Source organism: Apodemus sylvaticus, chromosome 1 (assembly GCF_947179515.1).
Source record: "Apodemus sylvaticus chromosome 1, mApoSyl1.1, whole genome shotgun sequence".
Classification (NCBI taxonomy): domain Eukaryota; kingdom Metazoa; phylum Chordata; class Mammalia; order Rodentia; family Muridae; genus Apodemus; species Apodemus sylvaticus.
Genome location: NC_067472.1, coordinates 60,349,272 through 60,376,800, shown reverse-complemented (window position 1 = coordinate 60,376,800; position 27,529 = coordinate 60,349,272). Strand labels below are relative to the sequence as shown.

At 50.4% G+C, this 27,529-nt stretch overlaps 1 protein-coding gene across 5 annotated transcripts in view; it reads right to left on the bottom strand.

Annotated features, from left to right (window-relative positions):
- Positions 1-27,529, bottom strand: part of Ano1 (anoctamin 1) — a 153,252-nt gene that overhangs the window by 41,141 nt on the left and 84,582 nt on the right. For 3 of the 5 annotated variants that reach the window (XM_052194265.1, XM_052194276.1, XM_052194289.1), the window contains exons 6-13: positions 26,166-26,220; positions 22,092-22,143; positions 20,183-20,248; positions 19,633-19,688; positions 16,143-16,184; positions 9,939-10,003; positions 8,473-8,607; positions 4,784-4,944 (exon numbers count right to left, since the gene is read on the bottom strand). In XM_052194265.1, coding sequence (XP_052050225.1) covers positions 4,784-4,944; positions 8,473-8,607; positions 9,939-10,003; positions 16,143-16,184; positions 19,633-19,688; positions 20,183-20,248; positions 22,092-22,143; positions 26,166-26,220 — 632 coding nt within the window. The remainder of the gene's footprint in view (positions 1-4,783; positions 4,945-8,472; positions 8,608-9,938; positions 10,004-16,142; positions 16,185-19,632; positions 19,689-20,182; positions 20,249-22,091; positions 22,144-26,165; positions 26,221-27,529) is intronic. The other 2 variants (XM_052194270.1, XM_052194282.1) reach the window with 1 other exon arrangement.

The following is a 27,529-nucleotide window of genomic DNA, read 5'->3' as shown; positions in this document are numbered from 1 at the left end:
CAGAGAGGCCGCTGACAAACTCCCACCAGCCTGGCTGGAGCAAAGAAATTCTGAAGAGACTCCTGGGCCCCTCCCTTTGGCCATCAGACTGTTCAAACAATGGAAGCGAAGGAATTGGAATTTTCCCAGGAGTCTCATGCTGAGGAAAAGAAAGGCTGAAGCCAGGTGCCAGACAGAGGGGAGCTTGTCTCCCAGAGACCTCACACAGGTCTGAGAACTTGTCAGACCACCTTGCAGAAGAGGCCGGAACTGAGACAATGAAGGGTCAGTGACAGGCAGGACCACACCCTGACCAGAACTCTTAGCTCTGCGCTCCTCCTGCCCTCTGTTTAAGCCTTGTGTCCGGATCCTGAAGAGGGACTTGGGAGCCACTGGTGAACTCTTTGTCCCTCTTCCCAGTGTGACTGCACGGAATGACTCTCCTCTCTGATTTACACTGTTACTTAGCTATTTAGTTGATGGCTGTCTAGGTTACCTGGGCCCAGGCTCTCTGACAGCACCCAGAAAAGTAGATGTTCAATAACAACTGGCCCCCTGCCTGCCTCACCGCATACACGCACTTCATGAGAAGAATCCCATTCCCAGCCTGTGAGCCATGCTGGGCACCTCCGATCTGCGTGCCCTCACGACCAGCTTAGGGCACACATCTGCCTTCCCAGGAGGCCACCTGCAGGGGCTAAGAGAGCCTTTGGATGCCAAGGTATAAACAGAGAGCCCTTCCTTGTATCTCAGAGGCAATCCGGCAGATAGGCAGGCAAGCAGGCGAAGAGCTGTCATCCACTTCAGCCTGTATGATCTCTGGCAAATCACTTAGCCTTGCTGTGCTTCAGAACCCTCATTAGAGAATATACCCCAAGATGTCTGCAGGCACAGGGCAGCCCACCACACTTGTTCAGCACACAGATAGGGGGTGACAACACAGTAGGTCAGACATGGTATCCCTCTAAACTGCACAGCAGTCCTAGAACTTGCTCTTTCGTAAACTCCCTGAAGATCCTGGAATGGTAAGCCCTACCCTCACTGGGAGGAAAATGGGCAAATGGCCCCTGCCCCCAGAGAACAGGCATGAGTATCGTTTTTAGTCATCTTCAGTGGGGTGGCACCAAAACAGGGCAGGTGAGTGCACACACACGTATGCACACACACACACACACACACACACACATGTATGCACATACACATGCAATACAAACACACAAGCACATTCAAGCACACCTGTACGTGCATGCACACACATACACATGTGCATACACATGCATGCACACACACACACACACACGTGCACAGTCTATTCCTACTACTACAGAGCTGCTAGAGGGAAGCTGAGGTAATCCCTGAGCTGCTATGCCTGCTAGGCCAGGGAGAGAGTAAGCAGGTTGGACCAAAGTGTTCTATGCTTGTGCTGGGGCTGGGGGTGTCACTGTGGGACTGCCTGAGGTGAGTAGGTTATGGTCTAGCCTGGGGCAGCAACAAGAGAGTAGGAATGCAGGGCAGCATTAGAGACATGGTGTCAGAGAGGCGGAGTCTGTATGACCATGATAGCACACACCCCTGATCCTTATACACTTGAAGCAGAAGCAAGAGGAGCAGGCATTCAAGGCCAACCCTGGCTATACATCAAGTTCAAAGCTAGTGTCAGCTTCACGGAACCCTTCATTAAAAAAAAATAAATGTCCAAAGTAAGAAAAAAATCTTAAAAAGCACCAGGTCCCACCTTCTTTGGACCAGGACATAGAGTAGGGACCACGGGTGTCTGCAAAGGCAAGATGGATGGTGCTGTACACACTACCTGTGTCGGACTTCACTCACTGTTGGTGAACACTTCCCACCTCCAGGCAAGGCCATGTGGGTGGAACTTGGTGAGGACCCTTCAAGAGCCCTTAGGGCTCGGGCACAGCTCAGTGACAGAACCCAAGCTTAGCCCTTATGAAGCTGGCTGCGGGATGCCCTAATTCCAGCCCTAGTGCACCCACCAAACAGACAAACAGATTCAAGGTCTGCTGTGGGAGCCTGTGGTTTCCATATTTGGGCTGCAGCCAAGTCCCTGTCTCTGGAGATCTCAGGAATGATTTAGCTCAAATGAAGTGTGGGGTCACACAAACACCTCCCCTCCATCAGAGGCCTCCTTCCTCCTTCCTCACCCTAGAGGCTGCTGCTGCTCAAGCTCTGAGGCAGGCTGAGGCTCCAGATGCTCCTCTGCCACCTTTTCTCCTAGAATTCTCCATGGAGAGACTTCATGGTCAGACACAACCTCGAGACAGATCCTCCCAAGGTGGGCAGTGGTGCACCCTGGGAAATGTGGTGAACCCAAGTACCCTGAGGAGCTGATGTCCATCTCAGAGAATGCTCTGGCCACTGTCCTCCATTGCAGTTGAGTCCCTCCTGACCAATTCCTGCAGAACTCACTCTGTCATTTATGGCCTCTGACTCAGTGTAAGGCAGGAAAACATCTATGACATGGTGACCCAGAGTGCTGGCTTCTGATTCCCCCTAGCAAGAACATGAAGTTCTTGAGAGCAGGTCCCTGTTGGCCTCTCTAAGATCCCCTGACACACTCCCACCCACTTCCTGCAGCAGCAGGCTCCTTCAGTGCCCTGCACCTCACCTCCAGGGCCTTTGCACATACTGTTTCTTTGGAATCCCAGTTGTTAAGACTTAAGAGCACTGAACACCACTGGGCTTACTTCTTGTGGTTTCTGAGGTGATAAATACTTGGCAGCACCCCTTACACACTGACTGGTAAGTCTCTTTAGAGACTCTGTCCGCCCTATGACCTCAATGATCACCTTGTTGCTACCATCAAAGTTCTGAGTTTGCAGGTACACAAACAGTCACACTCTTTTTTTTTCTTCTTTGAACAGGGATGCTGAGGATTTGAACTCAGATCCTCAAGAACTCCTGTTGTGCGAGCTTATCTACTGAGCTGTCTCCCAAACCCCACTCTGTGGGCACTTTCATAGGCATTTTCTTAACCCCACCAATAGCCCCAACCCAATAGCCTAATGTGTTCTGTGGCAGCAATCATTCATAAAAGGTGTGGAACATTGGCAGACACTGTGCCCACGGCCTTCCTCCTCTCATCACATCCCAGCTTATAGACAGATGAGGAGGCTGAGCTTAGAGCTCAGAGTCCCTCTGAACACACTGGGCTGTCCAGTGGCTTAAGACGTGGCACTGAATAATCCGCTAGGCCCTGCTGCTTATCTTTGCTCTGTCTCCACGCTTGTCTTCCAACCATGTTGCTCAGTCCAACTCTGAGTTGCTGCTGCTAGACATTGACACCATGGAGAAACCCTCAGAATGGAACCTTCAGACAGAGGGGAGACTGTGGGCTGTATGAGATCCAGGTCAACAGGAGGTCCTGGTAAATCTTTGGCAGTTTTTCCCTGTTAGTAAGGTGCTTGTCTGACTATCACAGGTTAAGACCACATAGACTGGGAAGGGACCTAGAATTACTCCTTGGTCTTCTATGGCTTCTCACACCCAAGAGTGATCAAGGCTGTCCTGGCCTTTGTTCCTGCTCTGTAACCAGTCAGCCAGTTGAGTCTGGAGTTGGTACAGTGGGCCCTCTCTGACTCAAATGCTACCTATAAGGTTATCCTAGCTCTCAGTTCACGAGTTTCCCATCTCTTTAGGCAGCCTTTCCTAGATGACCCTGCCATTCTGTTCTGTGCCAGTTCCTCTCAGCTGGGAGCCCTGGAGGTGCATGCTCAGAACCTGCAGCCAGTGTGGGAACCAGCTGCCCCCCTATGACTCCTGTATCCCCTGCTGGCAAGGCTGTGTTAAGGCCTCCTTATAAAGAAGGGATCTGTTTCATTTGATGTCAAAATCATCTAGGGAGGGCCTGGGAGTAAAGATTTTGCTGTGTAAGCATGAGGACCTGCATTCAGTCCATGCAGTCCATAGGAAATGTTGGGGCATGAACTTGTAATCTCAGTGCTGGGAGACGGAGACAGGAGGATCCCTGGAGTTCCCTCAGACAGCTGGTCTAGCATTACTTGGTGAGTTCCAGGTCAGTAAGAGACACTGGTTCTGAAACACAAGGTGGGGTTAGGGAGACTGCTCACTGGGCGAAGATACTTGCTGTCAAACCTGACAGTCCAAGTAACCCTTGGGACTCATGTGGTAGAAGGAGAGAAAAAATTTCTGAATATTGTCCTCTGACATCTACACGTGTGCTGTGGCTCATGTGTACCCCTCTACATGCTTATAAATGAATACATGCAATACAGAGTCAAACAAAACCCTCACATGGACAGTGGACAGCTCTGGAAGATCAATGTGGGAGGTTGTCCACTGCCTTCCACATACATGTACACACATGTGCACCAACATACACACACCACCACTACCACCACCATCACCACCACCACCACCACTTCCCAGTCTTGCTTGTCTCCAAAGCTGAAGTCTGGGCCCCAGACTGTGACAACTGGGTTACAGTCTCTGTGGGGAACAGCTAGTTGTCCCTAACTCTGATCAGGCTTAGGCCTGAGAACTATAGTTTAATTTTGCCATTGCTATTCAGAGCTGGGTGACCTCAGACCACTTGTGACTCTCTGGATGACAATCCACAGAAGGATTTCTCAAAGCCTCGGCTATACTGACACCTTTCAGCTGGGTTAGAAGATCCTTGTTCATCTTGGATATGGTGCAGACCTGTGGCCATCAGGTACACTATGTGACCCACCTTCACACCTAGTACACAGAGTCAGGCTCAGAGTCAGAAGAGAGTGTTCCTATTCCTGCAATGTGGGTGGCCCGAGCTGAAGGCTCCACTTACCCCAGAGGGCCATAAACACAGAGAAGAAGACGGTGGCAGGGTTGTCAAAGAGGTGACTGGCACGGGCTGTGGCACAGGCTGAGCTCATCTTCCAGTAGCTGCAGGTCTTGTCACACAGAGGACACATGGTGATGTTGTGTCTCTGGTCACACATTTCCATGCTGTAAGACAGAGGTGGCCTCAGGTTCCCAAGTGGCCTCAAGTCCTCAAGTCCTAGTCCACTTTCAATGGAGGTCGGCCATGGCAAAAGTCATAGGCATATTGGCTAGCTGTGGCCACTTTATCCCTTGACAACACCCTGTCACATGTTTTCCAGGCATGTGACTCATGCTTGACGATGAGTTTCAGGGTCCTATGCCCCATTTAAGACCCTTGACTTAAGTGCCAATGATTTTGGGGGAAGAAGGGTTCTGGATCTTCACTTTGAACAGAACATTGATAGAGCCAGCTCTGGAAGCACCCATTCATGTCTACATTCTTCTTGGGGCAGAAAGAGGCATCAGTTTGTCTCCTCTGGAGTGAGCCTTGGATGGTAACCTTGAGCCCCAGGGGCAGAGAGATGAGAGAGTGTGGGAGAGTGGAGAGCAAAGAGGGAGAGGAGGAGCAAGTAGCCCCTCTTATAGTGGGCCAGATCTCTGGGGCGGGGCATACCTGGCTATTGCCAGGTAGGTGTGGGGTGGAGCTTAGACAAAACCCCAACAAACACTCCTGATACCTCTACAGCATAGGATCCCCAGACAGCCTTCCTATTGTCCCCAGGACCTATCAAAGCTGTGCTGCATGACAGAAGCCAGTTCTTTATATGGCCAGGCTCGAAAGCCCAAGGGAGGGATGGAGTGAACTGCAGCCAGGAGGCCCACGCTGTGGCCAGACCTATGGTGGGTGACTCTCTGGTAGCACTGGGCATCATGCCATGACCCTTATAGGGCATACTGGACAGCTGAGAAGGTGGAGAAAGGGTGCCCAGGATTTCTGTCTGGGTGGCTAGGCTCAAAGGAGCATGTCCCCAAGCTGCCAGGTCCCCCAGCATCCTGAAGGGCTCACTCAGGAAACAGAGGAGGCTCCAGGTGGCAGGTCCTGGTCAGGGAATCACACAGGCTCAGCTTGGTTCTGAGGCAGTACCTCAGTAGGTGAGGAGATTTGAGGCCAGGGCACCTGGGCCCTTGTCCATGCTAACACATCCTGAAGTTTATAAGCCTTCAGCAGAAGAGCGGGTTGGGGTGGTGGTGGTGGTGTTAATCACTAATCTGGAGGTGTGTGCAGATTACTAATCTGGACTGGCACTGGGAGGCTATCATACTACAATCCTACCTTCATAGATGGGAGCAGGAGCCTAGAGAAGAACGTAAATTCCTTAGGGCCATACAACATGGTGGGAATTAAAGCCCAATTTTGGAACGAGAGCCCTGGGCTTGGAATGGCTCTTAGGGTCACAGCCCTGCTGAGCTCAGGTTTCTAGGCTGTGTTCTACACTGTCCTGGACTCCGTGACTGTGCTCCAGTCCACTAGCTTCAGGCTCAGATTGTGGAAAATGAGGAGAGGGGCCAGCATACTGCCCTCTAGCCACAGCCTACCCTGAACTTTCCTTCCTTCAAACTTGGACCAGACCCTGATCTATAAATAGACACTCTGGCTAGAGAAATCATTCCCAGGGGTCAGATGGCCATCCGGGAGAAAGCTGAAATGCGTATTTTTTTCTCTTTGCTTTGTTTTTTCAGGTTTCTGGATCGATGTGAATTTGTGTACATATTTGTGCTAGCTCTTGGGGACCCTCCTCTGTGCCCAAGGCAAAGAATGCCAGCTCCATTCTCTTTTTGAGCATCAAGGAAGCTGGTCATTCACAACAGATGTGAAGACAAGGACAGGCTAATGGCCACCAAGACAATGGTTTTAGAGTATCTGGGGAGATGTGATATACACATGTGCATGAAAGAGAGAGGAGGGCACCCAGAGGAGAGGGAGGAGGCATATGCTATGGAGCCTGAGGTTCTGAGTTCAAGTCTCAGCTCTGGCGTGTGTGCAGTCTTGGGAAGGGTGCTGAGTCCTACTGCCTCAGTTTCCCAGTGTTCCTAGACGAACTGAGTGAAAGGAGCACAATGCTGTTGGATTGCTGGGAAGGGGAAGTGAGATGGACCAGCATGTGTGTGACCTTTTCAAGGGCCAGTACAACCCGGTCCTAACGTGGCCACTGTTGTCACCAGCCTCCTGGGGCCTTAAATTAGCACAACGTTACCAGATGCCCAGGAGCTGGTTCTTCAGGGCCCACTTCTTGTCTCAAACAGATGAGTAGACAGGATGATCCCAGGTGTGACCCGTCTGGTCTGAGCCCCTCTGGCTAGGAACTGGTGGGTAGGAGGTTATTCCTGCTGGGTCAGCTGTGTCCCAGGGCCATGATGCCTGCTTGGCTCAAGACTGGGGAAGACTAGAGGGCCCGAGGACTGGCCTTAGGCACAGGGAGTGCCAAGGCCCAGTTCCACTTGCCTGCCTGTCTGCCTGTGAGTCTCTGTGGCTTTAAGCTGTCCTCCTTGCCAGCCTCAGCTTCCAAAACAGATGCCAGCAGTAAACACACGGCTATTTTCTGGGGGCTTTAAGCTCAGTCCACATCAAGAAACACAGCCTGAAGGTCCAGTCCTCAGAGAGGATTGGTGTGGCAGGGGACACAGGGTGGTTCGTCCCTGGCCACCCCTTCCCTGTGACCTCAGTCTGATCTGACAGACTCCAAGGGGGACTACATGCCTCTGGCTGCCTTGCAAGATCAACTGGGGCAGAGGCCAAGGTTGGACAGGCCTGGGCATTGTCTGTGCCCCTAGATGATTACGGTTTGCCTTTCTGACCATGTGATTTACGGAGGCTGAGCTGCCAGAGTAAAAAATCTTGGTGTTTTCTCTAAGGAGCCCACACCCTGAGCGAGCATAGCCCCCTCCACTCAAGGACATCATGGGAGTACCCCCACTTCACGTCCTGCCTCTCACTAGCTTTGAGCTCTGGCAGTTGACAAGGAGCCTTACATACACCAAGTCTCAGCCATTTTCATCTGTCCCTTCAGCAAATCCCAGCATGCATTGCATTATCTTTGCATTATAAAGCCTAGCGTTATCCATGCAGACACTGGAACAAGTTTTCTTTTGCTTGTGACTGAGAGAAGTGGGGGAGGGAATCCTGGTGAATGGAATAGCAGATGCCTTATTTACATATTAAAACAAGGAAGGGGCTGAGAGATGGCTCGGTGGTTAAGAGCACTGGCTGATCTTCTAGGGTCCCAGCCCTGTACCCTCACAGCTCTCTGTAACTCCAGCTCTAGAGGGATCTGTGGCTCTCTTCTGGCCTCTGTGGGTATTGCACACACATGGTGCACACATCAACATGTAGATAAAACATTCATATACATAAAATTAAAGCATCACACAGCAAAACTGGCTAGATATAGTTTTGGTTTTTTGTTTGTTTGTTTTTGGTTTGGTTTGGTTTGGTTTGGTTTGACAAGATCCTACCTCTTCCCAAGCTGACAGTAATAGGGTTCTCTACTGATGGGAAACAGTACTGATATCCTAACCTTCAGCTCCATGTCAGAGAAGCACAGTTCTGAGAAGGTCCTGCAGGGGGCCATGGGGTCTGGCCAGCTCCAGTCCCCTCAGGACACAGGTACCCCTTGGCATCATGTCTTCCATAGGCTCAGGATTGCTGCCTACCTGGGGATGTTTTCATCTACGGTGGCACATCCGTAGAGAAAGACAATGACACCCACGATTGAGGCAGGGATGAGCATCTGGGTGTAGGCTCCAAGCCAGGCAAAGTACAGGCCAACCTTCTCGCCAAAGTATTTCCTATGCCAAGAAACAAAGGGATTCACTTATACCCTAGACCACAGAACACATCATGTGTGCCCTCCCTCCCAAGAACAACCAACCCCAGCTCAGTCACTGTTTTTCCTGAGAGTTGGAGTGTGAGGTTCTAGGATACCCCATCAGACTTGGGGTTTTGTCTAGTCTCTGTTTGCTCCTCCTTACCTACCTTCCTTTCTTCCTTCCTTCCTTCCTTTTCTTCCTTCCTTAGCTTTCTTTCTTCCTTCCCTTTCTCTCTCTCTCTCTCTCTCTCTCTCTCTCTCTTTTAGTAATAAATTTGAACCAAGGGCCTCACACATACTAGGCAATTGCTCTCCAGCTAAACTATAACCCTGAACATATTTATATTTTCTCTCTTCCCTCCCTCCTCTTCCTGCCTCTCTTCTCATAGCACAGGCTGGCCCCAAGTTCATTATATAACTGAGGGTGACTTTGAACTTGTGATTCTCTCTTTACTTTTCAAGTACTGGGATTACAGGTTTACACCATGCTGATGATCATGGAGCCTAGAGCATAGGTATGCTAGGTAGGCATTCTACCAGCTGAGCTGAATCTTTAGCATCTTTTGGAGACTGGATTTTTCACTATAGTGCAGGCTGGCTTTGATCTCACTAAATAGCCCAGGTTGGCCTTAAATTTCCATTTTTCCTGCCTTGGCCTCCCAAGTACTAGGATTGTCTGTGTCACCAGGTTGGACTTTGCCTCTCCTCCATGCCCTGGAGAAAGGGTACTTCTGTTTGTGAGCCCTCAGTGGTGGTCCAGCTGTGTCCCCATGGCTATGGGTTCCATCCCAAGCCCCATTCAGTGTGAGCATCAAATGAAACTTGGTCAAAGGCATCAAGCAAACCCTCCCACCCCCATTGAGTCTGTCAGTCTTCCCTGGCTGACATGTCCTGTTAACACTCACAAGCCCCCACAGGACTTAAAGCCCAGCTGGCTGCCCATCCTATTTGCCTTTCAGGCTGTCCTGTAGATCCTCTCTAACCTCGTTACAGATTCTCATGCATTGAGGTAGATGCTTCTTCCTCTCAATACCCAAAATCAAAGCGATCTCAGCAGCTTCCCTGGAGGCCAGGCTGAGGAGGACTCAAGGAGAGTCAGTCAGTGGGTATGCTCAAATGCTGGTCGTCCTAGGTAGTGCCACCAATCCTATTTGAGCTGCCGTGCTTCAGGAAGCCTCAATGGCCCAGACAGCCTTCAAATACAAGCAGGTTCCCAAGTGGCTGAATATTTGGAACAGTTGACAAGCCCAGGAACTTTATAATCCTGACTCAGCCTGGAGTCTTGCTAAGACGCCAGGTGTCCCCACTCACCTGACCAGGTCAATGGGCTGGTATTTGTAGAAGACTCCGTAGCTTGCCCATTCCTCATACAGGAGCTGGAGAGAAATGGGGGAAAAGTTGGTGAAGAGGGTTCTCTCTCTCTCTCTCTCTCTCTCTCTCTCTCTCTTTCTCTCTCTCTCTCTCTCTCTATCTCTGTCCCTCCAGCTGTAAGGTCTCTCATGACAGGATAGAGTAGCCCAGATCCCAGAACAGCTGTGTACTGTCATTGTGTAGCTGCCATTGCTACACATGCTGTGCCCTAGAAGAGCTTCTGGGATTCAGTCAGCCACTTTATCATTCATTCATTCATTCATTCACTCACTCACTCACTCACTCACTCACTCACTCACTCACTCACTCATTCAACAAATACTTAGGAAATGCCAGGGAGGGGATTGGCATTACGAGTTCAAGTGGGGATGGGAAAGATGTTTCTAGAAGGTTATGAAAACTCAGCTTTTCATCACTGGATTGGGAATTCACCTATGACAACTGATAATGAGATCACTTGTGTCAGATAACCAAATTGTTTATTATCTAAAATGTCAAACCACCAGGGTTCAAGCAGAGACACCTGGAGGGTAAAACTGAAAGAGAATCTCCTGGCGTACAGAGATAGCACAAGATTCATCTCCAGAGACAGGCTGCCAGATTAACACCTGTTGTAAAGAAGCGCCCAGGGCCAGCCAGGTGGCTCAGCCTGCTTGGTGCTTGGCAGCAAGCTTTGCATCCTGAAGTCAATCCCCAGGACATGGTACAAGAGAACTGATTCCTACAGTTGGTCCTCTGACCTCAACACATGTTCTCTCTCTGTCTCTGTCTCTCCCCCTCTCTAACTGCACAGTCTCTCATGATGGGACAGAGTGGCCCAAACCACACACAGCTCTCTGTGTATAGTCATTGCTACTGTGCACAGACTGGGTGGAAACGGGGCCCAGAGAACCTCCTTGGCACACACCCTCCATGCCTAGCCTCCTGGCAAGGAATCACCAGGCAATGGGCTGTGTCCCCACATACTTCCCAAGGGGGGGGGGTCCCAGGTCAGAGCTCCCCTGCCAATCTTCATGGGACAGGACTGTCTGGTCCTCAGTTATCTCTTCTCTGTTGGCAACAGAATAGTAATGGAGAGGAGAATAGGTAGGAATGGCTGTGTGGATTCCCACAGTCCCTGTTTCTTCTCTTACTCTGTTGTTTGTCATGTGTCTTCTTTCTGTAATATTCAACTACATTTATGTATCTAAATTATATGCCTCTGTCTCCCTCCCTGCCCCCACCGTGTGTGTGTGTGTGTGTCTGTGTGTGTGTGTGTGTGTGTGTGTGTGTGTAAGGCCAGATGGAAGCCTTTGGTGTTCTTAGAAAGGTCACCCACCTCTTTTGATCTCCCATTAGTCTAGAGCTCACTGTAGACTGGCTGTCCACAGCACCCCAAGGCCCTCCTGTTTCTCTTTGCAAGTGGCCATGTTGACATATTTTCCACACAGGTTCTGAGGATTGAATTCAGGTCCTTGTGCTTATGAGAGAAACACTTCAGCAACTGAGCTTTTTCCTGAGCCCCTTAACTTTCAAATTTAAAAATGAGGGTGGGGGTGGGTCTCTGTACTCAGCTGTTGCGCATCCATGAAAACAGCATGCCAAACATTCTTAGGGACTGGACATGTGACTCCCTGCATATGTACAGTCCTGAGTCTCATGTGACTACTAGGAGCTGGGACCTTTTGAGAAGAAATCGAGGTTACCTGAGGTCACATAGCTGGGGCCCTGACCCCAGACACCACGGATCTTTGATGGAGCAGAGCAGTGCTATCTGTAGGCAGGTGACTCAGCTAGTTATCTTATTGGCTATCTGAATGCACCTGTTGGTTCGGTCATAAGTAGCTGTGGTTCCCACGCTGCCTGGGATGCTCTTTCAAAAGGTCCAGGGTAGAGGGGGCATTGATTCATATGGCTCTTTAGAGCTGAGTAACAGGCAGAGCAACATGATCTCCACTTGGGGGTTTCTGCCTGCCTGCCTGCCTATCATCTGTCTGTCTGTCTGTCTCTCTGTGTGTCTATCTATCTATCTATCTATCTATCTATCTATCTATCTATCTATCTATCATCTGTATCTATCCATCCTTCCATCCCTCCATCCCTCCACCCATCCATCCATCTATCTATCCATCCATCCATCCATCCATCCATCTTTTTGAGGCCACATTGCAGCCTGGCCATGACGTTGCTGTGTAGCTGAGGATGACCTTGAACTCTTGGTCTTTCTGCCTTAAACTCCTGGATACTAACTAGGATTGCAGGTGTGGCTGCCATGCCTGTTTATGCAGTACTTGGGAATGAACCCAGGGCCTTGTGCAGGCTTGGCAAGCACTCTGTCGATGGAGCTGTGTGCCCAGCCCCTTCCTGACACTCCTTCTGCAGCCCTGTGAATTAACAATTGTGTGCTTCATTAACAGGCAGTCCACATACCTCCAGGAAGCAGGGTAGAAAGCAAGAGCCAGAGGCAACTGTGAGGATCAGGGAGCCCTGCTGGGAGGCTGGGACTTGTCTGCCAGTTCCCTACCAGTATGGCTGTCTCTGGCCCTAAAGTCCCAGATTGGGCTCACACTGGATGAACACCATCACTTTCTCAGAGAGGCTTCCCAGTAGGAACTTGAGAGGAAGTGTCACCATGCCCGAGCCAGAGCAGATTCAGGAAGCCCTAGGCAGGCCAGCTTCTGCCTCTCCTTTGCACCAAAGGCTAGCTAAGGGGTGCCCTTTCCTCCTGGGTTGCTGTGGGAGCCTGATGGCTCATATGTGTTGTTATGATTTGCACAGGTTATACAGACATGGGGGAAGACCACAGTTTTATCCAGAGAGCAACACAGGTCACCAGCAAACCTTGAGGAATCAACACTACACCCCTGGCAGGTGACCAGCCAGCAACCTCTAGCTCACCTGTGATTGTGCACTGCCCTGTACCATAACCTGATGGCAGCAGGGGTCGGGGGATGCTCATCAGAGGACAAGGCAGGAGACCAGGGAAAGAGACTTGGGGTAGGAGGGGAAGGAGAAAGAGAGAGGTTAGAGAAATGCAGTTGAGAGAAGGAAGGGAGGGTGGGAAGCATGGGGGGATGAGAGAGGGAGAGGGAAGAGAAAGGAAAGCAGAGAGAAGTTGGAAAGGGAGAGGGAGGGAGGGAGGGAAGGAGAATTCACAAGCTTCTTGGAAATAAAGTGTTAAAAAAACACCTCAGGAGAATTGGACCACTTCCTGTAACTACTGTCATGGGGTCTGGCTGGCCTGTGTGGCCTCTGCAGGCTCATCATCATCCTGACAGAGGTTGACAGACACTGAGTTTTCTACATGAGTACTGCACTGTGAACTCTTCCTGCTCTGCAGTAACCTCCCTCACCCTTGCTGTCAAGCAGACAGCTCACAGGGAGATTCACTTGCCCTTGGGAGAAGCCTGGGGGCCTCTTAGCCTGGTCAGCATAGGAGGAGCAGGGCTCAGGGTGGGCGGCCTGTGAACTGCAGCAGACATGGCCAGGCTGGGGACCATCTTTGCTAACTGCTCAACATGAATAATGAATTTGGACTCATTTTCCATATTATTGTGGCTCTTAGTCCAGGACAGAGATGGGGCAGACTCACTCCACTCAATCCACCTTTGTACATCTTCCACGATGCCAGAACCCCTTCCTTAGAGGTCTGGTTGACCCTTTATCTGTGGGACCCTCACTGGCCTCAGGAGGACCCAGCAGCTGGATGTGTATATGTGCATGCATACGTGCCTCTGTGTGTGTGTGTGTGTGTGTGTGTGTGTGCCCGTGCCCATCCTGGTTTTGTATGTCCTGGGTTTGATTAGCATTTGCCTCGGTGAGGATTAGAAGTTGCCTGTGGCCCTGGCGGAGGTTGGCTAGAGGCCCCCAGTGACTGATCCAGGCAGCAAGTCTGTGCTGAGCTCTGCTCACACCCCCCTCTGGCAGAAACCTCACTGCCACACTGCTCAGCCCAGGAAAATGGTCCTTGCTACACTTTGTTTCTTTGGTCCTATCAGGTACCTGGGGGTCACAAACTGGGGGTTCCCATTCATCCATTCATCTAACAATCCATCTTTATATGTATACTCCCACCTACCCATCCATCATCCATCTATTTATCCACAGATATAATGGGAATAGCAAAGAAGAAGACATAGATTTTTGTCACAGAAAGGGGAAATTTTTCATTCAAACCAAGCCACTTAAAAAATGGAGCCATCATGGGAGGATAGAGGTTCTATGACAGAATCAAAAGAGCCCCTTCTTCCTTCCATCTATCATATCTACTCACTGACTCACCAACCTACCATCCATCCATCCAACCATTTAGCCATCCAACCATACATCAGTCCATCTATCCATCCATCTATCTACTTAGCCATCCAACCATCCATCCACTTATCCACATATCCATTCATCCACTCATCCATCCATCTATCCATCCATCAATCCATCCATCCATCCACCCACACATCTATCCATTCATGAACCCACCCATCTATCCATCCATCTACCTATCTATCCATCCATCTACCTATCTATCCATCCATCTATTCATCCATCTATCCACTCATCATCCATCTACTTATCCATCCATCCACCTATCCACTCATCTTTCTTTCCACCTACTTACTCTTACTACTTACAATCTATCCATCCTTATATCCATCTATGTATCCACTCATCCATTCATTCACCTACTCATCTATCTATCCATCCACTTACAATCTATCCATCTACTTATTCAACTGTCCTTCCTTAGATATACCCATTATTCTACTTATTTATCCATGCATCCACCTATCCACCCACCCACCTACTCATCTATCTATCCAACTTACAACTGTCCACCCATCTAAATATCATTTCTTTTGGTCAGGCCTTGTAATCTTTGCTGGGATATAAAATTCACTGGAGCGTGGAGTGTTCCCAGTAGAGTTAATAGTTGGGCCTGGACAACCTGGAGCTGTGTTGCTGGACCTGGCATTCAGCAGAGCCAGAAAGTTATCTGGATAAGTAATAGCTATTCCTAACATAGTGTGACTGTCAGCTGTATCACTGTGACCAGCATGATGGCTGATATGGCTGAAGTCCTAAGGAAAGTAGGGGGATAGGATGGTGGGGACAGAATGAGGTGACTGCGGTTCATGAAAGAAAGACCTCAGCCAAGAGGTCCACAAAGCGTGAGGGGGTAGACTCTGAGCCCAGAGCTTGCTAGAACATGGAGTAGATCATGCTTTTCCAACAGGATTGGATATGGGAGTTCGTCGGGTCATGGGGTCTCAGATGAATGCCAGATGGGACACTAAAAATAACCAAATATGTCATTTTTATGCTAAATCAGATAGAATCTTCAGTTAGATTCCCAGGCAGGCAAGTTTCATCAAGTACTAAGCATTTAAAAACAAGCCTGGGGCTGGAGGAGTCTAAGAGGGAAGGACATGCTACCCAGAGGTCCCCAGGCCTGAGGACAAGGCCTCTATTGTAAGGTTCATAAGGGAGTACCCTGCATATCACTTGCAGAGGGACAGGGGAGGAGCAGGGGTCCAGGGAGGGCTCCCTCTCCATGAGGGAGGCCTGGGTTTAGTTAATTGACAGGATTGCTGTAACTGTGGAAGTCTGGCAATAGGCAGAGGCATTCCTGAGTGTGGAAACGGCAGCTGGGGGAGACGCTCACACAGGGACAGCTTCTTGGGGATCTCCTATGGAGAGCAAGGATTCTGGACTGCTGGAGAAATGAGGAAGGCCAACAGAGAATGACACAGTGTTTCCCAGAGTTCCATTGAACTGCTTGGTAACTTCTCTATTCAAAAGAGCTCCAGGTAAGTTTGAACACCATAAAACCAGTTCCCCAGGGTGTTGTGGAAACTGTGGCTCTCTGGGCAACTGGCCACTGTTAGTCCATGTATACTGATCCTAGAACTGGTGGAATGAGGCCAGGTACCTTCAAAACTAGGGAAGTTAGGAACATGGTGCAGGGCAACCCCTTAAGACAGGGGTTCCCTGGAAGCCAGTGTGGGAGAGGACGGTGGAGAGGAAGGGGTGGGATCCTAAGAAGTATTTTCCTTTGCATGGTCAGGTCCCTGTCAAGAGCTGGGTAAACTGACTGTGGAAAGGAAATAGAGAGCTTCCAGGTGCTTGTCCCTCCTAACCTTACCTCCCACTCCACTTTCACATACTTACCTTCCTGTCGTTGAACTCAACATTGTCACCCTCATAGTCCCCCTGTGAATGAAAGCAAAAGTAAGTTCTGGCCATGCCACAGCGTGTGAGGTTGACCAGATGTCCCTTCTCCCACGGTCAGGGCTGTGCCAGTCCTGTTGGTCACTTAGCTGGCTTATGATGCCAGACTCCTCAAGCTTTGTCTCCCCTTGACCTAGAGTGGGATTTGCGAGGAAACCCATCACATTGCCTTGAAGTTGGCAGGACTAAAGAAAGGGGATATTGAGGGGAAAGAAACTCTTCCTCTAACAAGAACATGTGGTGTACTCTGTGATGTCCCCAGAGCCCTGTCTAGGCATCCACTGCCAGGTGTCCCACAGTAAGTTCCAAGTTTCTGCATGTCTAGATCTCTGAGCTCAACATGGCCAGAGGCTCAGAGATGCAGCCTGATGTTCCTAAGGATACACAGCTAAGTCTGATCATACCCAGAACTCACAACCAGATCTCTAAAGTCAAAGGAAGAGAGGATCCAAAAGTCAAAAGTGAGCCTCCAAACCACTAAGAGGGAACAGCAAGAAAGTGGCTTTCTACAGCAATCTCTGTCACATACAGCTCACCTGGGCCAGCCACCTGCTTTCTCTAGTCATTTGGCAGGTACAGCTCTGGCCTCTCAGAGTCAGTATAGGGACCCCTCCATTGGTCGACAACATTCTCAATGTCTGCCACCCCCTGCCAGATGGGAAGGATCTGGCCATGTCCCCAAGCAAGCATGGCCCACTGCTGGGGGCTGAAGACAATAGTGCCAACTTCCCTTTGGATTCTTGGGGCTCCTCTTCTGCCCAGGCTTAGATCCTTTGGGCGTTTTCATGAATGAGTCTCATGGTTCTAGTATGGATTCATTCATACCAGAGGCTTGCTCATGGTGACCTGATGCCAACCCGGAAGGAAGCTAAGAAGCCACCAAGCAGCCAACATAAATGTCACCAGCCTTTCTGTGCAGGTGATACCTCTAATTACTGGAGACCTCCCCAGGGTCTTGCTCAGAACAAATGATTCTTGGTCAACACACAGTCCTAATGTTGGCTGCCCAGCTGGTCATAGTGTCCCATGTCTGCCATGGTTTCCCAGATGACCCTGGTGTCCCACATCCTCCTAGAGATATTAGGTGAAAGAATGAGTAGTCCACAGGGATGGGGAGAGGGTGAGGCTACCCCAGGCCAGGAATGAAGATGGGGGCATGCATGGAGGACAACTTAAAAGATGGATACAGAAAATGCAAACAAGCATCAAGCACAGTACAGTGAACATAGCCACAGATCCCGTGCTGGCCCAGAGCTACTTCCCCTACACCCTACAACAAGGTTTTAGTGTGTTGCTCATATAAGCCTCAAACTCACCATCCCCCTGATTCAGCTTCCTGGCTTCCCTAGCTATTTCAGTGTGAGCTTTGCTATTTAAAGGGGTGGGTACTCTTCAGTTGTTTGCAAAGTGTATGGGTAGAAAGTTCCTTATTGTCCAGAGGTTCTGGGCTCTGCTTCCAGGCTGTGTGTTCCTAGGCAAACTGCCTGAGTTCCACAAGCCTCTGTGTCCCCATCTTTAATGTGGGAAGTTTGGCCACCACACTGGTTTTCTCTTTCTTTCTTTCTTTCTTTCTTTCTTTCTTTCTTTCTTTCTTTCTTTCTTTCTTTCTTTCTTTCTTTCTTTCTTCTTCTTCTTCTTCTTTTTTTTTTTTTTTTTTGATTTTTTTTTTCGAGACAGGGTTTCTCTGTATAGCCCTGGTTGTCCTGGAACTCACTCTGTAGACCAGGCTGGCCTCGAACTCAGAAATCCACCTGCCTCTGCCTCCCAGAGTGCTGGGATTACAGGCGTGCACCACCACCACCCAGCTCACACTGTTTTTCATATGACTGCTGTGTAAGGAACACTGGCAGGTCAGCTTAGTGAAGATGGAGCATTTGCTCTTCAGTGAAGGAAGATGTGATGCCACTGGAGACATGCGGCCAGCTGCCAATCACTTTATCCCCAGTTCCTCACAGGAATTTGGTGACTTCACACAAGTTACTAAACCTCACCGAGTCTGGGTATGCATTGGGTTAAATGAGACAATCCCAGGGTCTGAAACCAAATAGCTTCTACTGTATGCAGTATTTGGCATGTGTAGGTTCTCGGAGATATTTTCCAATCCCTTCTCTTTAAGATTTAAAGGGTCAAGTCAAAGTATACCTGGCACTTTAGCTTCTGGGCCCCAGCTACATCAGGGAAAGCAGGGCAGAGAGCTAGGCTTCCTGCTCTGGGCAAGACTGTATCCTGGAGTTCAGTGGAGTCCTGGAGTTCAGAGGAGATCAACAGTGGAGTGGGGACTTTATGGGAGGGATCAGGAGTACTGTCAGGACCTGAAGGATCAGGGCTCTACCCTAAAAATATTCACAAGGAGATATACCCCTTAAGGGTATATCTCATATACTCAGAGTCATGCAACACCTCCCCCCCACACACAACACACAGTGGCCACACTTCCTGTGGGATAAGGGCAGTGGAAGGACAATGAAGGGAAGACGAAATCAAGGGTGCTGGAGAAAAGGCAGGGGAAGCATCGCTGTCAGGCCCATAGAACAGCACACACAAAGGCACAAGGTAGAGAAGCTGAGTCAACCGACACCTCCCCCCCCCCCCAGACCCTGGCTCTGCAGGAGGGGAAGGCGCCAGTTGGGGGTGGGGAAGGAAGCAGAGGTGGCCGATAAGCCTAGCAGGCAGCTCTCCCAAGGTCCCCCTGCACTACTTTAGCAATCCTTCTGAAAATGGTTTCTTGCCTGTGCTTGCTCTGACACCCACATCTGCCCAGCTGTTAGACAGGCATCAGTCTTAGGTCACCAGGTCTCTGCCCAGACTGCTCAAGGCCAGTGGAAGCAAGAGTCCAGCATGGGGTCAGGATCTGCCGACCCCCAGCCCTGTCTTCTTTCCCTCCTGCTCTGGATCACTGGACTATGCTACACTCCATGTTTGGCACGCTCCAGAGAGTCTCTGTCTGGGGTTCACACACCACCCAAGCCCCACACACGACCTGGTCCCTGTTTCCATAAAGACAATAAGGGGAGAATTCTGCACCTCCTCTTCACCCCTGGCTGCAGCAAAAGTTAAATTTCTCAAGGAGAGGCCAGCTGGATTTGGACACTCAGCCCAGGAAGCTGGCCATTGGCTGTACACAGAACCCCGGTGATTGCCAGAGCCTGGGGCAGCAGAACCAGAGCCAGGGCAAACGCCCTGTGGATCAGTTGCTATGAGGTATAGAGGAAGCCAGCCTGGCACCTCCCACAGTCACCCCTGTCTTCATGGGATTTTTCTGCTAGCCAAGACTGCCCTGTGTGTGACTTTTCTAACTCCCACTGAGGGGATGCAGAGGAGGGGAAGCAGGAAGCTATGACCACAGGATAATTGTAGCTCCCAAGGGGAGTAGCCCCTGAAGATCTGGGGAGACCAAATGATGTCAAAACTATGTGTGAAGGTGACTTACATCATGCAGAGGGTACGCAGCTGAGTATACGCCATTGGCCAGGAGACTGGTGATACCTTTAAAAACAGAGGTAGAGAGAAGTTAAGGCCTAGCAGGCCTGCTGTCCCACATCTGGAAGTCAGAGCCGTCACAGGGCGTTCCTGCTCACAGGGATGCTGCTTGACGCTCGAACCAGGCTACCCAGAGCCCAGTCACCATCTTGGGGTTCTTCCCCGGGTAGAAGGCAGCAGGGCGAGTTAGCTATCCACTAGAGATGATTTCAACATGCTTGATTGGCAGGGTTAAGAAGACGCAGAGCACACCCCAAGAGGAAGTTCTGTCCCTGAGGAAGGAGGCAGAACAGTTCAGTCACCCCCAAACCTCGGATTCGCCAGCTACCCCCACCGGCCTGAGGGAGAGCCTGCAGATGGACAGATGGCCTCCGAGTGGTCAGAGAAGCTGATCATGAGAAATGATGGATGGGAAATTGATGGTGTTGGGAAACACACATACAATTTGGAATTAGCTTGTAAGTTGGTGGGAGAAGCGGAAGAGGAGGCCCCGCTCTTACCGTATTTCCCACACTTCCGCCGTTTACTTAGAAGGGCAGAGTCCTTCCTTCTTCCCTCTCCTTGCCCTGTTTACACATTGGCTATTAGTTACACAGAAGGGCCTAGAAGGATCAAAGCTACATTTTGGGGAGACAGAGCTGGTGCTGGAAGGGACTCACAGTCATGTGCTCAGGGCAGAAAGAAGATGGCCGGACACTTCTTGGCTGGGCCCAGAGCCCACACTGGCATAGGAGAAATAAAAATCTACAACCTGCCTCCTGGAAAGGATGCTGTACCTGGCTCTGGAACCAGGTACTGAAGAGGCAGAGGAGAGTGGACCCTGGGAGGAGGGGATCCTGGGAGACTGCTCAGGTTCTGACATGTTCAGAACCAATGTCTAAGATCCCGTAAACCCCAACTGCTGACCCAGTGCCCCCTGACTGGCAGAAGTGGCTTTCTACATGATCTCTTGTGGATCAACTTTTCTCTGCAGCCTAGAAGCTGACTCTATGCAACATGGCTAGATGACATTTGAAAAATAACCTAAACAAGGCCCATCTCCTTGGACAGTGGCCTGAATAGCCATAGGCCCTGACAGACGTGTAGGAATCAAAATCAGAGGTGTCTAGAACACATGGCTGAAGCCATGGTCACAAGTAGAAAGGTCACCTCATGTCAAAAACATATATGGGGCCAGATCCTGGCCTGTGGTCTCCTCACCCTTCCTAGGATTCAGTCAGAGTGGAGTCTCCACAGGCTCTCGCTTGGGGTTACCAACCCCTTTAAACCCTCACCTGAGAGGCCTCCCTTGACCTGGACCCCTAACTATTGGAGCTTCCCTAGCTCTCTGTGAAAATACATTCCAGTTTAACTGTTTCTTTGTCTTAGAACACAAATGCCTGAGCGCAGCTCCTGGGACAGATAGGGGCTAGCAGGAGCCCATCATTACTTGATAGAAGGTCAGTAAGTGACTTTGAAGGTCACTAGAGCTCCTAGGCCAGGTACCAACATGAAGTAGGATTATGAAGGCACCTTGATCTCCCTCTCTTCCACCCAGAGGTGAGGGAACCAGAGAAGTAAAAATATGGGTGGGAAACAAGCTAGCTCCTTTACCTCAGGGTCAAGCTAAAACAGGGGTCAGTTCCAGTCCAGCTATGCTCTGCAGATCTTCATGGAAACCTTATCCATTTCTATGGATGGGACCTGAGAGCGCCTCGCCTGGAGTCATGCATCCTTTCTACTTCTGGTGGCCTTGTCACAGCTGTGATCTGACAGCAGTGACTTGAACAAGCCCCTGAGGGAGTGCAAGACATTCTCCTTTTGGAGATTCTCACTGTCTAAAGAGACCAGGTCAGTGGGGACAGAACTCCTGGGCTCTGGGCTGGGGTCCCAACTCCCAATGAATCAAGATATGGGCTTAGACATTTCAAAGTGTTCCTATGGCCAACTGTGGTACACACCAGTCAAGCTACATGCAATTTCTGGGCCCTGGCAGAACCCTCCCTACTACATGACCAGGTCACCCCAGGGCTTGGCCACTGCTCTTTTTGGGCTGCTATTTCCAATGGCCCAGAACTGGGCTGTGGTCCCCAAGGGACACCTCTTCATTCTTTCCTACTGGACTTATAATCAAAGAGGGGTTAGGACCCCTTGTGCGTTTCTTTTCTATGGCTTAGGGTCTCTTTGCAGGACAAACACCTTCAGCTAAGGAAACAGCACCTCTGGGTGTAAAACACCTGGCTATAAATCCACTAGGAACAGGACCCTGGCACAGCTTTTCTGCCAGTTGCCCAGATTTTTTTCTGAACCAACATAGGCTTAAATCAAATCTCTTTGAGGAAGCCCCAAGCCAGATGCCCCCCTCCCACTGTGAGACACGATGGACCCTGAGAAACTGCTGCTGACCTCCGGTGCACACAGAGTCCTTACCCATGCTGTACTTGGCCTTGGTGCATGTCGTTCTCTTCAGGATTTCATAGACCTAGTGCAGAGGGAGGGACAGAAAGGGGGAGCAGTTACTCTACTGTGCTGCCAGTCAAAGGCCCACAGTCATGGGGCACTAGAAGGGTCCTGGGCTGGGAACACCAGCAGGGTGACTCCCAGAGGTAAACAAAGAAGGGGTCACAGAGAGAATTCTTATCCTTCACCTCCTGGTACAGGACTGATCCTACTGGCCTCACAAGGGGCCAGCTCTGTGCAGTAGGCACCTTCCTAAGAACTAAGGGAATAGGTGTGTGTGTGTGTGTGTGTGTGTGTATGATGTAATAGCTGGCTCTGTGTTCTGCAGCTACTCACTACCTCTTTTGTAAAGAGCAGGAGCTGAGAGTCCCCCCCCCCCCCCCGCCCCTGTATGCAGCTCTGTATGAGCTAGAAGCCCAGAGGAGGTGATGTGGAGCTGGATCTCAAAGCCCCCCAAGAAGGGATCCTGTCCCTCTTGCCATCCTTTTGACTAATGAGATATTTTGCTTGGTGGTCTCGGGAGCAATGGCTCAGTAGTCAGGTTTGCCTGGGGCTGAGTTAGGAGCTCTTGTACAAACTGCACCACCACCCCTGTGCCTCAATTTAACCCTTTGAAAAATGGGCTTGGGATAAACAGTCATGGCCTAATTACTTTCATTTTATTTTTGAGACAGGGTTTCAGGTATAGCCCAGGCTGGCCTCAAGCATATTGTCAAGGATAACTTTAAACTTCTGATCGTCCTTCCTTCACTTTCTAAGTGCTGGGACTGGAGGTGTGCGCCACCATACCTGGTGTTTGTGGTGCTAGGGATAAAACCCAGGGCCTCCTGTAATCTAGGCGAGCACACTACCAACTGAGTCACAGACCTAGCTCTGTCCAGATCTACAGATGATGGTTTCTTAGCACGTTCATTCTTCCTCAACACCCTTTGCTGTGCTCACTCAAGCAAGACCAGTGTCCCTTTCCATTGGCCTGTAAGCCTGCATTGGCCAGCTCTGCCATTACATCTGACCTCCCGGGTCAGCAGCCCCAGCCTCTTGCTGCCCCCGCTTGAATTCCCTCCTACAGCCTCTGTTAGAAGCACCTGTCCCTGCAGTCCTAAATAATGCCAGGGTCACATTAATAGACCCATGAGGCAGGTGTGCTCCCATCCTGTATTGTTGTCCCACAAACTCCACCGTCTGCCCTGTGGGTGGAAACCCCTGCTCAGTTGCTTGTCACATTCTCTCTGTCACTCTATACATCTAACTGAGAACCTGTGACTTTCTGTTTACTCCACAATCCCCCCTTCTCCTTTTCACTTCTGCAGTCATGACCCCACATCCATGTACCTCTACCACATGATCCCACATCCATCCACCTTCATCATGTGACCCCACATCCATCCACCTTCATCATGTGACCCCACATCCATCCACCTTCATCATGTGACCCCACATCCATCCACCTTCATCATGTGACCCCACATCCATCCACCTTCATCATGTGACCCCACATCCATCCACCTTCATCATGTGACCGCACATCCATCCACCTTCATCATGTGACCCCCACATCCATCCACCTTCATCATGTGACCCCCACATCCATCCACCTTCATCATGTGACCCCCACATCCATCCACCTTCATCATGTGACCGCACATCCATCCACCTTCATCATGTGACCCCACATCCATCCACCTTCATCATGTGACCGCACATCCATCCACCTTCATCATGTGACCCCCACATCCATCCACCTTCATCATGTGACCCCACATCCATCCACCTCTACCACTACATGGCCCACATCCATCCATCTATACCATGTAGCCACACACATACCTTTCACCCACTCCCCACAGTTGAACCCTGGGAGTGAACATAGCTGATTATATAAAAAGCTTTGCCCAGCAACCTTTTATGGTTTCCCACCGCCTGCAGGCCCACTGTCTAAGATCCCAGTGAGCACAATGGGCCCTTGTCTCTTGGAACCTGCTGGTCTCTGATTCCAAATAGCTTGTACATGGAGCCACCTTAATGCTGGGAGAGAAGTGTCCAGTCCTAGTGGAGGAAGAGACTGTCACATCTGGGTCTAAACCATGAGACCTGACTAGCCAACCAGAAATCTGTGAATTGGCAGATGCCTTTGGAGCACAGAGGTGGTCTACACAGGCCTCTAGGACCTCTTGGAGATAGTATCCCTCCTTTGTTCCTCCAGCAGCAAACAGTCAGGGCTCTCCATATCTGTTGTCTCTGGCACAATGACTCTCTGGCTCATCAGAAACAGTAACATTCAGGGGAACCTCAGACTAAGTAGTCTCACAGCTAATCACCAGGAAGAGGTATCAGAATTACTCACAGTGCTTTCAGCTTGTCACCTCCCCATAGCAAAAGTGTGTTTGCAAGCATTCTTCTGGAAGCATCTGACAGACACCCTGGAAAGTGTGCAAAGCCAAGGTGCACACATATTGAAGCACAGGTGCACAGCTGTCACAGTGGAAGAGACACTGCGCTGGTCCTACTGCAGGGCTTCTCCCGAGAGGCAGACATCCAAGAGGCTGTCTCTTAGACTTGCCAGCCCCAGCTCCTTTGGAGGCCAAGAGGGGATATGGATGTCCCTCAAACACACCAGTCCCAATCCCAACAGAGGCCATGTCTCGCTCAGGTTCCTCATTGTGTGTGTTATCACAAAATCTAATTGTCAAAATTAATCAATAGTGGGTGGGCCAAATGGCTCAACAGGTAGCGTCTTTCTTTCTTTCTTTCTTTCTTTCTTTCTTTCTTTCTTTCTTTCTTTCTTTCTTTTCTCTTTTTAAAAAAGATTTATTTATTTATGTATTTAATTTTAGGTATATGAGTGTGTCTGCATATACACCTGCATGTCAGAAGAGGGCATCAGATCCCATTACAGATGGTTGTGAGCCTTACGATTGCTGGGAATTGAACTCAGAACTTCTGGAAGAGCAGTCGGGGCTCTTAACAGCTGAGCCATCTCTCCCATCCCCAGGGAAAGGGTCTTCCTGCCATGTTTGACCATCTGAGTTCAATCCCCAGAAGGAGTGAAACGACTCCCTTGGGTTCTTCCCTGACCTCTACACATATACTATAGGATGTGTGTCTCACCACACTCAATAAATAAGTTAATAGACATGCAAAAAATTAAATTAACAACCACAGTGGTAACAGGACTACACTGTGCCCATGGGACTGTCCTGATGGAGGTGCTACCTGCCCCTGTTAGGGACAAACCAGAATCTGTCTTGTTCTGACATAGGTTTGGGAGCTGTCCTGCAGACACAGGTAAAGGGAGAGAGAGCTGAGGGCAACTCTGCCTGCCCTGAGTCTGAGTGTTTCTCCCCAGCAGGACCTGTGTCATCCCCCTGAAGGGTGGAGGCTGCAGGAAGAGTTGAGTTCCCTGTGCCAGGCAAATGGGTAGCCTCCCCTCAGCCCTTGCTGTGACCCAGCCAGGCTGGATGCTCTAGGCAGCAGAAGAGAACAGAATAGGCCTTAACTGCCAGGCGAAGCTCTTGTTTAGATAGGAATTGGGTCCTGTGGCACGCACAGTCCCGTCTTGGCTGGCAGTCAAGTTGGCAGCTAAAGGATCAACACTAGGCCAGTGCCCTGAGTAGGGGAGGGTGGCCTGCTGTTCAGATTTCAACCTAGGCTGGAAGCACTGGCAAAGGCCCTGGGGTATTATCCTAATACATGTGCCTGGGCATGGCTGCCTGGCCTGCTCTAACATCCTCAGCCAAGCCCCTCGCAAGCTCTACCAGGACCAAATGACAAAGGGGGCTCAGTAGGCTTGGTTGGAGCTCAGCCTGGAGGTCCCCTCCCCCAGCTTCCTGCAGCTTAGCTCCTTCTCACGCTCCTCCTCCAAACTGAGCAGCCAGGGCCTCCCTCCCCTGGGCCACCCACTGCCCTCCTGATTCATTATTCTAATTATTTTTGTCACAGGCAATTAGAGCTGGCTTCCACCCTGAGGAGTTTCAGAGAAATGAAATGATCACTGGGGTCCCCGGGGGCACCCTCTGATGAGGCAATGCCAGGACGCCTACTCACTATTGTGCTCCGGGTTTTGCTGTCGAAAAAAGAGTCCCTGTCAGTCAGGTCGAATCTGCAGGAACAGAAAGAGACAGGGGATTGTTGTAGGCCTTGGGGACTCCAAGCTTGGGGACTTATCCTCTCTCTAATAACAGTGTCCACCAGGGGCCTAACTCTCCTCATAGCAGGCACAAGTCCCCCTGTCCCTGGGCATGGGGTTAGCAGATCTCATTAGCCCTATGTGGGAGATTTGGAGACCTCCCGTTGCTGCGAAGGGAACTAAGGGTACCTTTTAGCTCTGTTATATTTCCTTTTTATTTGAACCAAAGTCTCATGTAGCCTAGGCTAGTCTCTAGCTAGCTAGCTAGGTGAGGATGGCCTTAAATGTCTCATTCTCCTGCCTCCACCTCCTTAGTACTGGGATGGCAGGTATGTGTGACCATTCTCAGTCAAACCTTGTTTAGATACTTCTGGAAGGCAGTCTCCAAGCCCAGCTCAGTGACAAGAGGATGACAATGTAATCCCTCCACACAAAGGTTTCACCTTTGAGGATGTTCTCCCTGGAAATGGTCTGCATTCAGGTGACCTGGGCTACACTGAAATTGTCTGAGGTTTCTGGGACACAGGAATAGCTCTAAAGTCACCGTTCCTTGGGGTGCTTAGTGGGGAAGCAGTGAGTGGAAATGAACTAGGTATGGATAATTGGCGTGGCCCTCTCATGTCCCTGAGCTGGCAGAGGGAGGCCACTGGGCAGCTCTGCCAAAGACTGGTCACAGACACCATTATCTTTGCAGAGCAGAGAGCTATATTCTGAGCTAAAATGTGGGTGCATGCTCCTTGCTCTCTGAGGCCAAAGCACCCCAAAGCCACCTGCCCCTGGGCCTTGCCATCCAAACTGCCTGAGTTGTTGGTACCCCAGCCTTTCTCCCATTTCTGCTAGCAAGGCCAGGTCTGAGTAGGCCTTCTAACTGCCACTGCTGAGCCAGGTAGCCATGTACCACCGCCTCTTGGGAACAGGAAGGATGGAAGGGTCCGGAATAGGCTCAGCACTGCCAGGCAACACCCTGCTGGCTGTGGATCTCCAGGGCCTTGAGAGTCCCCTGAGGGAGGCTTCTTGCTCAATTGATTGCTGCCTTACCAGCTGCTCCATTTGGGGCTGCTGAGGGTTCGTGACAAGGAACCAGTGTTTGGAAGGACAAAGTTAGAGCTGGGTAGCCTAGACCTTTCTATTCAGGGTCCAGGTGGTTTTCCCTAAGCATTCTCAAGCGAGACAAAACTCTGCATTCCCTCTCTCCTCTATGGCCAAGGCCCTTGGACGTTGCTTCCTCAGCCTCTTCTGGGCTCTACAGTTACATGGTACTTCTAAGAACATGTTCCCCTGG